General features: G+C 50.9%; 1 protein-coding gene across 1 annotated transcript in view; it reads right to left on the bottom strand.

Annotated features, from left to right (window-relative positions):
• The window catches only part of SLC6A5 (solute carrier family 6 member 5), a 45,087-nt gene extending 33,053 nt beyond the window's left edge, over positions 1 to 12,034 (bottom strand). Inside the window, exons 1-5 of the mRNA XM_054586187.1 lie at positions 12,029 to 12,034; positions 9,939 to 10,472; positions 7,219 to 7,357; positions 4,422 to 4,553; positions 3,911 to 4,084 (exon numbers count right to left, since the gene is read on the bottom strand). Coding sequence (XP_054442162.1) covers positions 3,911 to 4,084; positions 4,422 to 4,553; positions 7,219 to 7,357; positions 9,939 to 10,472; positions 12,029 to 12,034 — 985 coding nt within the window. The remainder of the gene's footprint in view (positions 1 to 3,910; positions 4,085 to 4,421; positions 4,554 to 7,218; positions 7,358 to 9,938; positions 10,473 to 12,028) is intronic.
• Positions 12,035 to 12,400: the final 366 nt, after the last annotated feature.

Consider the following 12,400-nt stretch of genomic DNA (forward strand, 5'->3'; position numbering starts at 1 on the left):
GCACTAGGGGAAGGAGTTGTCGCGTTTTCTCTCTCAGCATGGCCACCTGAGAGAGAGCCTGGGACAGCCATTGTCTGGACTCCCGACTTGTCCGTCAGAACAGTGGGGCTATGAAGCTGACTGTGTTTCTGCAAGTCAGACCACCATCATCTTTGCTAAGTCACCCCAGGACCTCAAAGGACCAACACTACTTTCGGTGAGGGAGAGCCTGGCCCCAGTAAAGGAACTCGCTCCTGTGTAGGTAACACAGAGAAGAGGAGATTGGGGGTGGGGCTGCGCGCGCGCGCGCGCGCGCGCGCGCACACACACACACACACACACACACACCTTTTTAACAAACAAATGAAAAAATTTAAAGCACTAGCTAAGAATAAGATAAGATCTTCGCGGCATAAGCTCCCTGGGAATCGTCAGAGTGAAAAATGTCCATTGTCCTTCCCTGCTCAGAGCTTGCTTAGCCTTTCTGGTTTGTGCCAGTCCACTAGGAGCTTGGCCGTGTAATGTCTTTACTCTGCTTTTGCTGTTTCCTGGGCTACTGTGAGCCACACGGGGAGCGCCACAAACCCAGGGGTAGTCCACCCACGTGCCTGGCCTGGTCTCCCTGCCCAACTTGCTTAAAACCAAACCAAACCAAAAACACATGTACACATATATATACATGACTATAAAATATTTATTTTATATGTCCTTCATAGATAATGTAGAATGGCCCCAAATGTGACAGTTAACATTTCATGTATCACCTTCCTATATGTTCTATCCACACACATATTGTTAAGACAAATAAAAGTATACTATAAATCTGTATCTGTTTTTATGTTTAACATAATATAGTGAGGATTCCCTTCTATTCTATAAATATTCATTATTAATGACTTTATCATATGGATGCACTAGAATTTATTGGAATGATGGAATTATTCAGTAATTACTTGATTTTTTTTTTGCCACATTTGCCCCATTCTAGAGTTTTCCAAGACTAGAAATGTGGCTGCAATGAACAATCACGTATAGTCCTTCACTGTGTCTCTGATTCCCCCTTTAAAATAAACTGCCAAGCCCTGGCTGGTGTGGCTTATAGGACTGAGTGTCAGCCTGCAAACCTAGAGGTCACCAGTTCAATTCCCAGTCAGAGCACATGCCTGGGTTGCAAGCTGGGTCCCTAGTTGGGGGTGTGCAAGAGGCAACCAATCTATGTTTCTCCCCCTCTATTTCTCCCTTTCTTCCCCTTTTTCTAAAAATAAACAAATAAAGGTTGTTTTTTTTTTAAAGATAAGTCCCCAGAGGTTGAATTACTAAGTCAAACTGCCGTTCAGACAAGCTTCCTTTTTGTTCCATAGAACCTCAGCTACAAATAGTGAGGGAACCCCTGGACAGACATCATTCTGTTGGGACAGATGGAGTAGAACCTGCTGGCCCAAGGACTCTCCAGGAACCCTGGATGAGCAGAGAATCAGGGTCACGAGACGCAAATCCCAGTGCTGGTTGTATGTACCTTGTGACTTACAGCCTAACACGTACACTCTCTGAGCCTTGGAGTCCACTTTCTCACCTGCAAAATAGTGATCATGTCATCTGCCCTTGGAACTCATAAGGCTCTTATTAGGAAGAGCAGAGACATCATTTGTGAGGGTACTTTGCAGACTGGGGAGCATTTAGCATGGTAGTTAGGACCAGGGTCTTGGGAGACAGGCAAACTTGGGTATAAATCCCAGGTCTACCACAGAGCTCTCTCTATGAGCTCGAGCTCCAGTTTTTTTCACCTGGAAAGTAGAAATAAAACTGAAAGCCATATGCTTGTCCATGTTAATAGTGGCAATATGAGTAAAAGCGTTTAACATGGTATTTGGCATAATAGCTAGTAACTGACGTTAGTTCTTTATTATTCTGTTAAGGTGCTGCACAAATATTAGTGGATATTGTTAGTAGAGGAGAACGGTGTTTCTGAACCACTATCTGTCCCGGAGGACAGGTGCAAGGCACTGATCACAATGAGCCATGTGGCCCCTGAGGGAAGCCCCCAGTGACACTCCCATAGAGACTGGGTCAAGACAACAGGCCCCCTGCAGCAGATACTCCCCCCAAAAGTGGTCCGCCCTCCCAGGCACCATCTGGAAAGAACAAGAGGGGCTGTGGGGTGACCCTGAGATACTTCTCCATCCCAGATCCCCCATCTGAAAAGTGTGCTTTGCCTGACATGGCAACCATGCTCAGGAAGCCGTTCTGGCAGCTGATTCTGGGTTGCGAATTGGTGAAGAGTTGCCGAGTGGGATTCTCTTAGACAGCAGCTTGGCAGAGAGACCTTGGGGATGTGGACAAACTGACACCTAGTGCCCCTCCCCTTGGGTGTCCCCAGGGAACTTTAGCAATATGGATTCCTAGGCTCCACCCCCAGATTATCCAGATTGACTGGTCTGGTGGGGACACTAGCAATGGTTTGATTTGGCAGTTCCCAGGTGGTTCTAATGCGCAGCAGCGTGGGTGGAAACCCCTGCTCTAACCTAAGAATATGTCCACGTGGAGACGATAAAGATGAGGACACTGAGACCCAGGGAGTCTAAGGGACACTTACTCTCAGTCATACCACTACTGAGTCACACACCTGGGAGCCTCCACATATCGCCACCCCTCATTCCTGAACACTTCCAGGTGCACGGGGTTTGAATTTAATGGGCACATGTCCCTCGTTTCAGCTCTTCTTCAGTTTTATTCAAAGCGTCTCCAGATGGAGCTTGGTCATGGTGTGTATGTACGTGACCACGTGCATAAAAATACTCCAGTGTGAGTGACTGTTTTTAGGAATGTACATCTCTCTAGACGTGTGGGAGGGAAGGATGCACCTTTCCCTCTTAGCACACTCCAAGGCTTAAGTAATGTCCTGTTCTGTGAGGGCAAAAGAGCTGACTGGGAGGCCAGCACTAAAAGCCAATCCCTTAGAGATCCCAGGATTCTGACCTCTGCCCAGGTCCACCCACCTTAAGGGAAACGACAGATCATGGGGGCGGGGGCAGAAGCAACCACTTGGTGCCTATTAAAATGACCAGAGCCTTTGAAGGTGACTATTCTTGGCACCTTCTGTCTGTAGAGTTTTATATTTATCCAGCTGCTTTCATGTCCTTTTCTTTCTTTTCTCCTCCCCACGTGGTCAGTAGGATGAAGGGTGTTGTTACTGTTTCTGTTTTTCAAATGAGGAAAACTCAGGCTCAGAGAAGTTACCTGACAGGGACCCATGTACCCCCTGGGGCTGAGATCTTTTACGGACCAGAAAGCCTTGCTGACAAGCCTGCCTGTGCCTCTTCACATTCACTCTCTTGCTCTTGACCAAAGGAGCTGACCGCTTCCCCCAAGTCCTCAATTCACAGTAGATTTCAGGTCTGAAACCGCCCCTAGCAACCCTCCCTGTTCCTCCAGACAGACCTCCTCTCTTCTAGTATTACACGAGGCACATTTCCATCAATGCCTTTAGTTGAAGTGTCTGTTCTCATTTCTTCCTCATGCACTGAGCAGCATTTTGTGAAGTGTGGACCCAGAATCACTGGTATCACCCTGCTGGACTCTAGAACTCCACTGTTTTTCAAACTGCACCATGCATGGGAGTCACCTGGGGACCTTGTTAAAATGCAGATTTCCTGCCCCAAATCTAATAAATCAGACTCTCTGGTGAGCCTGTAAATCTGCATTTTTAACAAACACTCCAGCTATTCCTGAGCAAACAAAAATTTTATTACCCCTTCCTGGGCGATGAGTTCCTTCAATGTTACAATTAAGTATGTTTGGTGTGTTTTTTTTTTTTAAATTCCTGTGGCCCCAGGACCTGGCCTAAGGCCTGGCAAACATCACATGGGCTCAATTAATCTTCATTGAATGAATGAATGAGTACTTCACCTCATGTAGGTATAGCCGAACTTACCTAATAAAAGTTTGGTTTTATCTTTGCATTCTGGCGTGTTCCAAGGGTTGTTGCAGGAGCCCCAGGGCAGCACAGACACAAAGGAGGCAAACAGGTAGAAAAGTGTGTAGCAAATAATCACATTGTAGTATATGGCTATCAGGACGGAGATGATGAGCATCGCGATGCCACAGCCTGTGGAAACAACATTTCAGGGACTCATTTCAACCCCAATCCGATGGGATTCTCACAATCAGGCCAGGGTGGGGACCTAGGTCTTGGCTTCCTTTGACAGATGGATTCACTAATGGTGGAGTAGCCTCTGTGTTTACCAAGGACATGGAGGCCTTCCGCCAGGAGTGGAACGATGCCAGGCGTGATCTTGGGTCATTCTTCAGAGGGCCCCAGAGGTGAAGTTGATCAAATAAAGAAGGAAGGAGTGAGTTCTACTGATCACAAAAGCAGGTCTCCCTCCCTGGGGCCTGAGAGAGCAGGGGAGGGCTGAGGAGGCTGAAGGGCAGGGTAGACTCACCTTGCAGGGCTGGGATGGCCTTCCACACCGACACTGGCCCCTGGCTGGCAAACTGGCCCAGTGACACCTCTAAGAAGAAGATGGGCAACCCAGCCAGAGCCAGCATCATCAGGTAGGGGATGAGGAAAGCACCTTGGAGAGAGAGAATGGGAAGTGAGAGCCCTGGGGTGCCAGGGCAGGGCTAGGGCCCACGTGCCCCCTCCGTGGGGGGAGCTGGCTCCCTCTCCTTTGCCAGGAAGCTTCTGATGGTCCAGCTCAACCGCAGGCACCCAGGGACCGCTGACAGCCCTCGTTTAAGAAAATACAAGGGCACCCTGGAAACACACTCCTTTTTTCAATTCCCCACTGGATGAGCTGCTGGGGTTGTGTGTGCTGGTTCAGCCTGAGTCTTTTCTGTTTCTCACTGGAGTACTTCAATGTCCCCAAATTAAACCCTTCCAGGATTCCACAAATCCACGCCTCTGAATCATTGCTGGAGTCAGATTTGGTGAAATGTCATCATCTCCTCAGAACCCCCACCCTTAACATCTGCTAAGCTAGACTTTGGGAGCCCCCCTTGGCGCACACCCTGAGTTTACCCGCACACCCCCTGCCAGCAGGGACTGGGCCTGCTCTGACAGACAGGGGGCCCGGTGCCCGTCCTCTCCTACCCCCACAGCCATCACACGCTTCTCCACTTCCCTCTCCTAAACGTCCCTTCCATTCTTCAAGGTCAACTCAAGTGCTTCCTCCTCCAAGAAGCCTCCCTGGTTTCTCCTCCCATGGTACCTTTTGCAGGCACTGAGCACTTGACCGTATTTATGTGGGTGTCTTATCTCGACTATGGGCTTTTTTCCCTTCAAAGATTCCTTGAGGTTGTTTCAAAGGCTTGGGGAATAGCCATGATCTTTGAAAAGGTCTGGACCAGGAAGCACTGTTGCAGGAATCAAGCTAATTCGAGGGCTAGAGATGACAGAGGCCAGAAAGAACACTGTGGCCAACAGAAGGAAAGCTGGTCTTTCTCTGGTCTGCTCTTTCAGCGCGCCCTCTTCCCAACTTCCTGCCGGGAGGAAAGACCTTTCCTGTCTGAGGGGGTTCCTGGGGGATCTCAGGCCAGGAAGGCCCATGAACAGCCCTGGGCTACTAAGGAGTAATATTAGGGGTCCTGCTTTGTCTTCTCCTGACAGGGTTTTTGAGAAAGATGTGGTTTGTGCAATCTGCCTCTTTTCCTGGGAAGGAGGAGGAGAGATCTCCACTCTGAGCACTCAGGGCTTGACGGGCACCGCGGGCCGCAGTGTGGATGGGCTCTCCCTCCCTGCGGCCTTGCTGGGCCGGCAGATCCATGAACAGCTAGGCACGTGGTGTGCTCCCCTGCACTTTGCAGATCCCAGACTAGCAAAGCCCCAGCACTCTCATCCGCCAAACTCACTTGACTGGAGCTCCCTCCCCCACCCAATCCTGCGTTCCCTCCCTGTTCCCGTCACTGAAAGCTTTATTATAGCACCTTCTGCCCACTTCCCACATCCTGGTCCAGGGACTCCTTGTGGAAAACCAAACAGAAAACCAAGAGGAAACCCAGCTGCAGTGCCTCGACTGGGGGGCCGGCACACATCCTTCGGTTTCCAGGGCACCCTGATGGCAAGTGTTCTGGATCCTCATAAATACTTGTCAACTTGTCCTAATTTGCAAGTGGGAGGAAGGGACATTAACATTTTTTTCCTTTTTAATTGTCTTGTGGCACAGCACTTGTCCTTCACCCCTCTGTACAAAACTCTGCCTGGAGCCCACCCAAGAGACAAAAAAAAAAAAAAAAAAAAAAACAAAACAACAACAAAAAAAACAACAACAAAAAAAAAAGAACAAAACTTAAGCTGTGTAACCTGATGTGGTTAAGAGGCACATTTCTGGTCTCTTTGGTCCAGCTGGACAGCTGTGGGAGGGAGTTGTAGGCGCAGATTCCTATTCCTAGAGGGCGACTTGTCAACCAACATGGGGACAGCCACTAGCCCTGCAGCACTTCAATGTCCAGAGGGCAAGCAAAGGGGCCTTGAGGATGTGTCAAGTCCCTCCTTCACGGATACAGAAGAGGTGCAGCAGACCCTAGACGTCTGGCAGCTGGTGCTTGCTAACTGGCGTCCTTACCATTTCAGAAGTGGTTTTCTTTCAAATGCATTTTCTTCCCCCCTCATTAGGGCAAATTAAATGAAACCCACTTTCACTAAATGATTTTGCTGGTCAAAATATGCCCTGCTTGTGTCCGAGAGGATACATGTGTGGGGACACTTCCGAGAGGTTTCTGAGAGCACAACCCCAGCCTCACGCCCCCTGGTTCTCCTGCCACTGCAGTTCAGCGCCACCCAAAGTGCCCATTCCCAAGGTCTCCTGCGTGGGATGGGATCTCCAAGTTATAATCTTAATACATCCTTAATTTGGTGTCCAGGACTGTACAAACTATTGGCTGCAAAGCCCCTTAGGTGCTGCTCCCTGAATACTTGTCGAATTAGAGTTTGACCTGCCTCGAGGCCCACTTCGCTCAGGGCCCAGCCCCCCACAGAGAGCCAGGGGTGGGTGGGTAATAAGGGCCCACTCTTCCCTGAACGCCATCTTCAGGTAAAAACCTTCTGGATCCAGTGCCAAACAGCTGCAGCAGCTCCCACCCTCTGGCTCAGCACTGGTGCCCACAGGAAATGGGGCCGCAGTGGGAAGAGCTGTCTTGAGCTGCCCCTCCAGGGCCATCGCGGGGCTCTGGGTCCCTCCCCCCCAACCTCCAAGTGCCCACCCTGCAGCACCATAGGCGGAAAGACTGGAAAAGCCATACCTCCCCCGTTCTGGAAGGCCAGGTAGGGAAACCTCCAGACATTGCCCAGCCCCACTGCATATCCCACCATGGACAGGATGAAGTCCAGTTTGCTGGACCAGTTCCCTCGGGCCTTATTCTCATCCCCTTGCTCGTCCTCCTGGGGGCGGAAAAGCACATTGTGGGATAACAGCCCCAGGTTGGTCAGCAAGCAGGTCCCGTTCCAACCCTCCCCCCTGCTGAGGGCCCTTCCCAGCAAGCAGGCCCCCACTTTTCAACCGAGGATGCATCCGCAGGCAGGACCCCAATTCCGAAGAGAGAATGCATCTACAAGCAGGACCCTCACCCCTCAACTCTGCACTGAGAGTCTTTCGGCAAGCAGGCTCCCAGTTCCGATCTGAGATCCATCTTAAACAGACCCCTGAACCCTTCTTGCCCAAATCCTGCAGTCAGGGCACACCAGCAAGCAGCTTTCCCAAACCTTGAACCAGTCAGGTAATTGCAAGCAGGTCCCTCGATCCCCAACCCCTGACCAAGAATTCATTAGGCAAGCAGGCCCCCAATATCATGCCTAGAGATCACAGCAAGCAGGTCCCTAACCAACCCCTCCCTCCCCAGACCCCTCAATGCGCCCCTTCCTCAGCCCTGTCTCCCTCTGGAGTCTGCTAAGGCCAGAAAGAGAGCTGCGGTGCCTGAAGCCAGCCAGAGCCCCCTGCCTCGCCTGGGGAGGGGGCCACTTTCAGCACTGGGGTGAGGGAGCCGGGCAGGAGGGAGATGTGAGGGCTGAACAAGAAGGGTAATAGAGAAGGTAGATATGGTAAGAGACACAGCAGCTAATACCTTGAATTCTGATTTAAATTTCACTATGAACCAGCAGGATAACCCCCACCAACTACTGGCTCTCTCTGAGCCTCTGTGTCCCATCTGTAAAATGAGAGGCTTGGAACAACTGTCCCCTGAGGCATATTCCAGCTCTAGCAGCGCATGGACCTTTGGGGCTCACCTCTGCAAGCTCACACTTAGATGCTCTTTTGGGTCAGTATAGTTCTAGAATGCCTCACCACGAAGCAGGAAAGGATCGGGGTAGAGCCACCTTAGATAGAACTCGGGAAATGTTCAGGACACCGTACATCCCACAGAGCTTCCAAGGACCCACTAAGCTTCTAGGGACCTGAGCCACTGAACAGCTTTCACCTCAGTCACCTTCAACCTCCTATTCTAGCAACCTGGTTTGTTACACATTGTTCTACAGCCCATGGCAGATTAAAAAAAAAAAAGCAGCTGTCAGGAGAGAAAGTCTTGGGGAGAAAGAAGGAGGGCCAAGGTAGGTGTCAGAAAGGCAACAGCAGAAAGATGGGCAGAGCTGAAAATAGCCAAAGAAAGGGCTTGGTCTATCCTGAACATCTTTAACACTCCCCCCCGCCACTCCTCCCCACATATACTACCTCCAGCCCCACCCCCACCCTCCAATTCTTCCAGAGCTGGAAGGGTGGGAGTTCCAGCTGCTTTTGCCGCAGTGCGGAGGTTAAACAAGACATGTGAGACACAGTTCTGCCTCCACCTGGGGCCACGCTGTTGGGCACATGCTGTCAGAGGCAGTTAATAGACATACACAAACACTCCAGGAGTGGACCCCCAAAACAAGGGCCAGTGGGAAAGCCAAAGTGTCTATTCATTTCTAGTTGTTTTAACAGCTGATCTCCTGCTGCATGGGCCTGTGGAGTGTGTGTGTGTGTGTGTGTGTGTGTGTGCACGCACGCACGAACACTAGAGTGATTACAAACAGAGGGGTTGTGTAAACCCAGAATCTCATACAGGTAGATGTTCTGGTTTGCGCACCCACCACTGCATATATGCTTAACGTCGAGCCCAGGAAGAAGAGATGGTGGCAAGGCAGGCAATGGGAAGGGAGGAGCTGAAGCAGGTGAAATAGGGCAAAGCAAAGAAAAGATCAGAGGAGGGAGAGAGGCTGGAGGGAGCTGGAAGAAGACAGAAGCCTAAATGGGGGCAGGAAGGCCAGTAATAGGTGCTGTTCCCTAATCTGGGATCGGGATTTGCTCTGCGGCGTTTTTCATGTCTCTGGTTGAACATAAAGGATCAAATGCAGGGGTGCTTCCAGGTTTGTGGAGCCTGAAGCTTCTACAATCGAGAGAGGCCCTCTTGAAGGAGAAAAAAGAAGCCCAAAATTGTGGTGACAAAATTAGGTTGGGGGGGCGAAGGGGAGGGGGCCGTTTAGAAGGGCCCTGAAGCCTAAGCCTCAGGAGGAGGCTCATGTGAACCCACTTCTCATCAGCTGAGCTCTCATGAGATAAAGGGTAACACCATTTAAGGCTACAGAGCTTAAAACTATTATTTCATCAAGGTTTTCCTCTGTATATTTCTTCCTTTTTAGTTAAGAAGAATGAAAGATCGTTATTGGCAAGAGGGGCAGCCGTGTCTGCATAAAGGGGAAGGCATCTACCTCAACTGCTGAATCAGTCTGCACCCGGCTTTCCGCTACCACTGAGGCCGGGAAGGGCTGGGTAGGGGCAGCTCCTGAGATCGCGATCCCTCTGGCAGGGTGCCCTGAACTGGAGACCCCAGCGCAGTGCGAGCTTCCAAAGCCCCAAAGCCGCCTCCCGCATCCATTACCTGGCACTGCCAACCAGTCTCCCCATCAGCACACGTGCACCCGCCACGGCCTGCTCACCTCGCGCGCCCGCGGAGCGGGAAGCGGCGCGGGCCAAGCGCGACCTGCTTACCTGGGCGGCAGCGGTGGCCATGCTGCCAGGTAGCACAGACGTGATTCCATCCGTGCCCAGCACTACGGTGCTCTGGTTCATATTCACCCAGCCCACGGCCTGGGTATTGTTCCGCTCCAGAGTGCCCTTGCCCACGCTCACGTTAGCATCTCCCTCCGGGCCGTGCAGGGCCGGAATCTTACAATGCAGCGCGTTGCGGGGCCCGGCGCCCCCAGGAAGGGCAGCCTGCGCGCCACGAGTCTCGCTCAAGTCCCGCACAGCTGCCGAGGCCGTTGGCGGCCGCGGGCTACTGAGTTTGCAAGCCCCCAATTCCTGGCGTTCGGCCTCACAGACTCGCGCGTCAGAGGACTGGAAAGTTTGGGCGCCGGTGGAAGCGGACCTGGGCACGTGTGGCGGCAGCGCGGCGGAGGCCGCAGGGAGTTCCTGCTCCGGGCTCGTCCTGGGCGCGCACGAGCCATCGTGGAGGCCGGGAGCCACAGCCGCCTCCAGGCTGTTGGCTGGTTGTTTATTCATTTCCTTGGGAGCACCGCAATCCTGCAAATATAACGTGAAATTCGCGCAAAAAAAAAAAAAAAAAATTCAAGGCAGCTTCGAAATTACCTGAATCTACATAGAAACGTTCACAACTCGGGTCCAGACACAAGATCTAGGGAACAGATTGAAATCTGGATTTTTTTTTTCCTTTTCCAATAAAAACTGCAATCAGTATTTCTCAATTTGCCTGTCTGGTCAATAACCAGATGACATAAGGAAGCTAATATTCTCCACCCTGATAGGGGCCAACTAAGAGGCAGAAATGTTTTTTGGCGTGGTAAAGGGGAGGGTGGAAATAGCCCTACAGCCATGAGCTCCCCGCCCTCTTTGGATTTCACATCACGACTGTAGGGTGCCCATGTCCCCATCACCATTGTAGAAAGATTCTTTAATTTTCCGCCCCATTTCCTTTGTCATTCAACAATGCACATTGCCTTTTTTTCCCCCCCTTCCCATAAGCGATAGACAAGCTGCGACCACAAAGCTGATGCCCTGGCACTTGAGAGCCTTTCAGGCTGAATCGGTCGTGTGAATCCCAGTCTTCCCAAATCCATCCCAGTCCATCGCCAGGAGCAAAGGCAGGGATAAGGATCTCGACCAAAATAACAACAACAGCCCAACGACAATAATAAAGCAGACTTTAAGTAGAAGATAGCCACCAGGTTTGGTATCTTACACAACCTACATTCACTCCCAGATTCCCAGATATGTAAAAGAACGTGCAAAATCCCCCCTCTCCCCCCACAACTATTCACAGAAGTCTGATGTCCTTCATGAACCTACACTTGCTTGGGGACCCAAAACTCACGACTGATTTTCCTTTGCTCTCTCCCATTTGAGATTCAAATGAAAAGAATTGCCAGCGGTGGTTTTTCCCTCCGCTTTCTCCCCTCGTGTTATCTTTCAAGGCTTTCTAAATATTAGCACCACTAATTCCTATTATACTGTGAGAATAATCTTAGTATTTTACCTCAACTGCACATCTTTCATTGAGCCTTCTTTCACAAGTGCACATATCAGAACTCCTTAATTTGCAGCAATCTAAGTACCTTGACTCCATTCTTATCTCAATAGCTGCTAGGACCCAGGGCGACGAGCCCTGGTATAGGCACCTGCTTTCAGCACCAAGGACAGTGCCCAGAATCCCGCGGGTAGGCGACTCTGCCAACTTCTCAGCTCCACAGCCTCGGAAACCTCTTTCCAACCTCAGGCTACGTTCACAAGTGCAAATACTACGGTGACCGTGAAAACTGCCCTCCCTCCTTCTTCCCAAATGTACAGAACATTTCAAAAATAAGTATCCAAAACGAAATCTGCCCTTCCTAACCCCGCAGCCCCCTCTCTTAAAAGAACAAAAGCAAACACTCACCATGTCTGACACGGGCAAGAGATTGAATGGGTCGAGAGTGAAACCAGCTATTGCCAAGACTGGGTTTGGCTCCAGCAAGAGAGGCGCTTTCTATATCTCCTTGGGAAAGGCCAGGTTTGCGTCAGTGCAAAGCAAGGTGCCCTTCGTTTGACATTTTCTTGATAATACAAGTTTGATAAATCATTACCCCCATGGATTCGAGTTTTAAAGGGACAACAGCAGAGAGTACGTTGGCCCGTTGTCACTCCAGCGGGAGGGGGCTGCGTGTTCAGCGTGACTCATGTGGGTCTGATTACTAAACCGAAGCGGTGGGAGGAGATGACAGAAGTTTGCCGCTCCCTAATTAAGGGAAACATGGGAGGGACGCGTCCCACTGCACCCAAGGCGAGCCGAACAGCAGATTGGGCTGCCGAGGTGGGCTCAGGAGAAGGAGCTAAATCACCTTCATATTTCCGTCTCTCTCTTCCACGAGATTCCATAGCCGCCTCTCCAAATCTGCAGGCAGCAAATTCCACAATATTACCCCGAAAAGGACCGAGGGTCTGTCTGCACGCACCAC

The sequence above is a fragment of the Pteronotus mesoamericanus genome, unplaced genomic scaffold (assembly GCF_021234165.1).
Source record: "Pteronotus mesoamericanus isolate MK-2021 breed Mesoamerican mustached bat unplaced genomic scaffold, CSHL_Meso_final contig_90, whole genome shotgun sequence".
Lineage (NCBI taxonomy): Eukaryota > Metazoa > Chordata > Mammalia > Chiroptera > Mormoopidae > Pteronotus > Pteronotus mesoamericanus.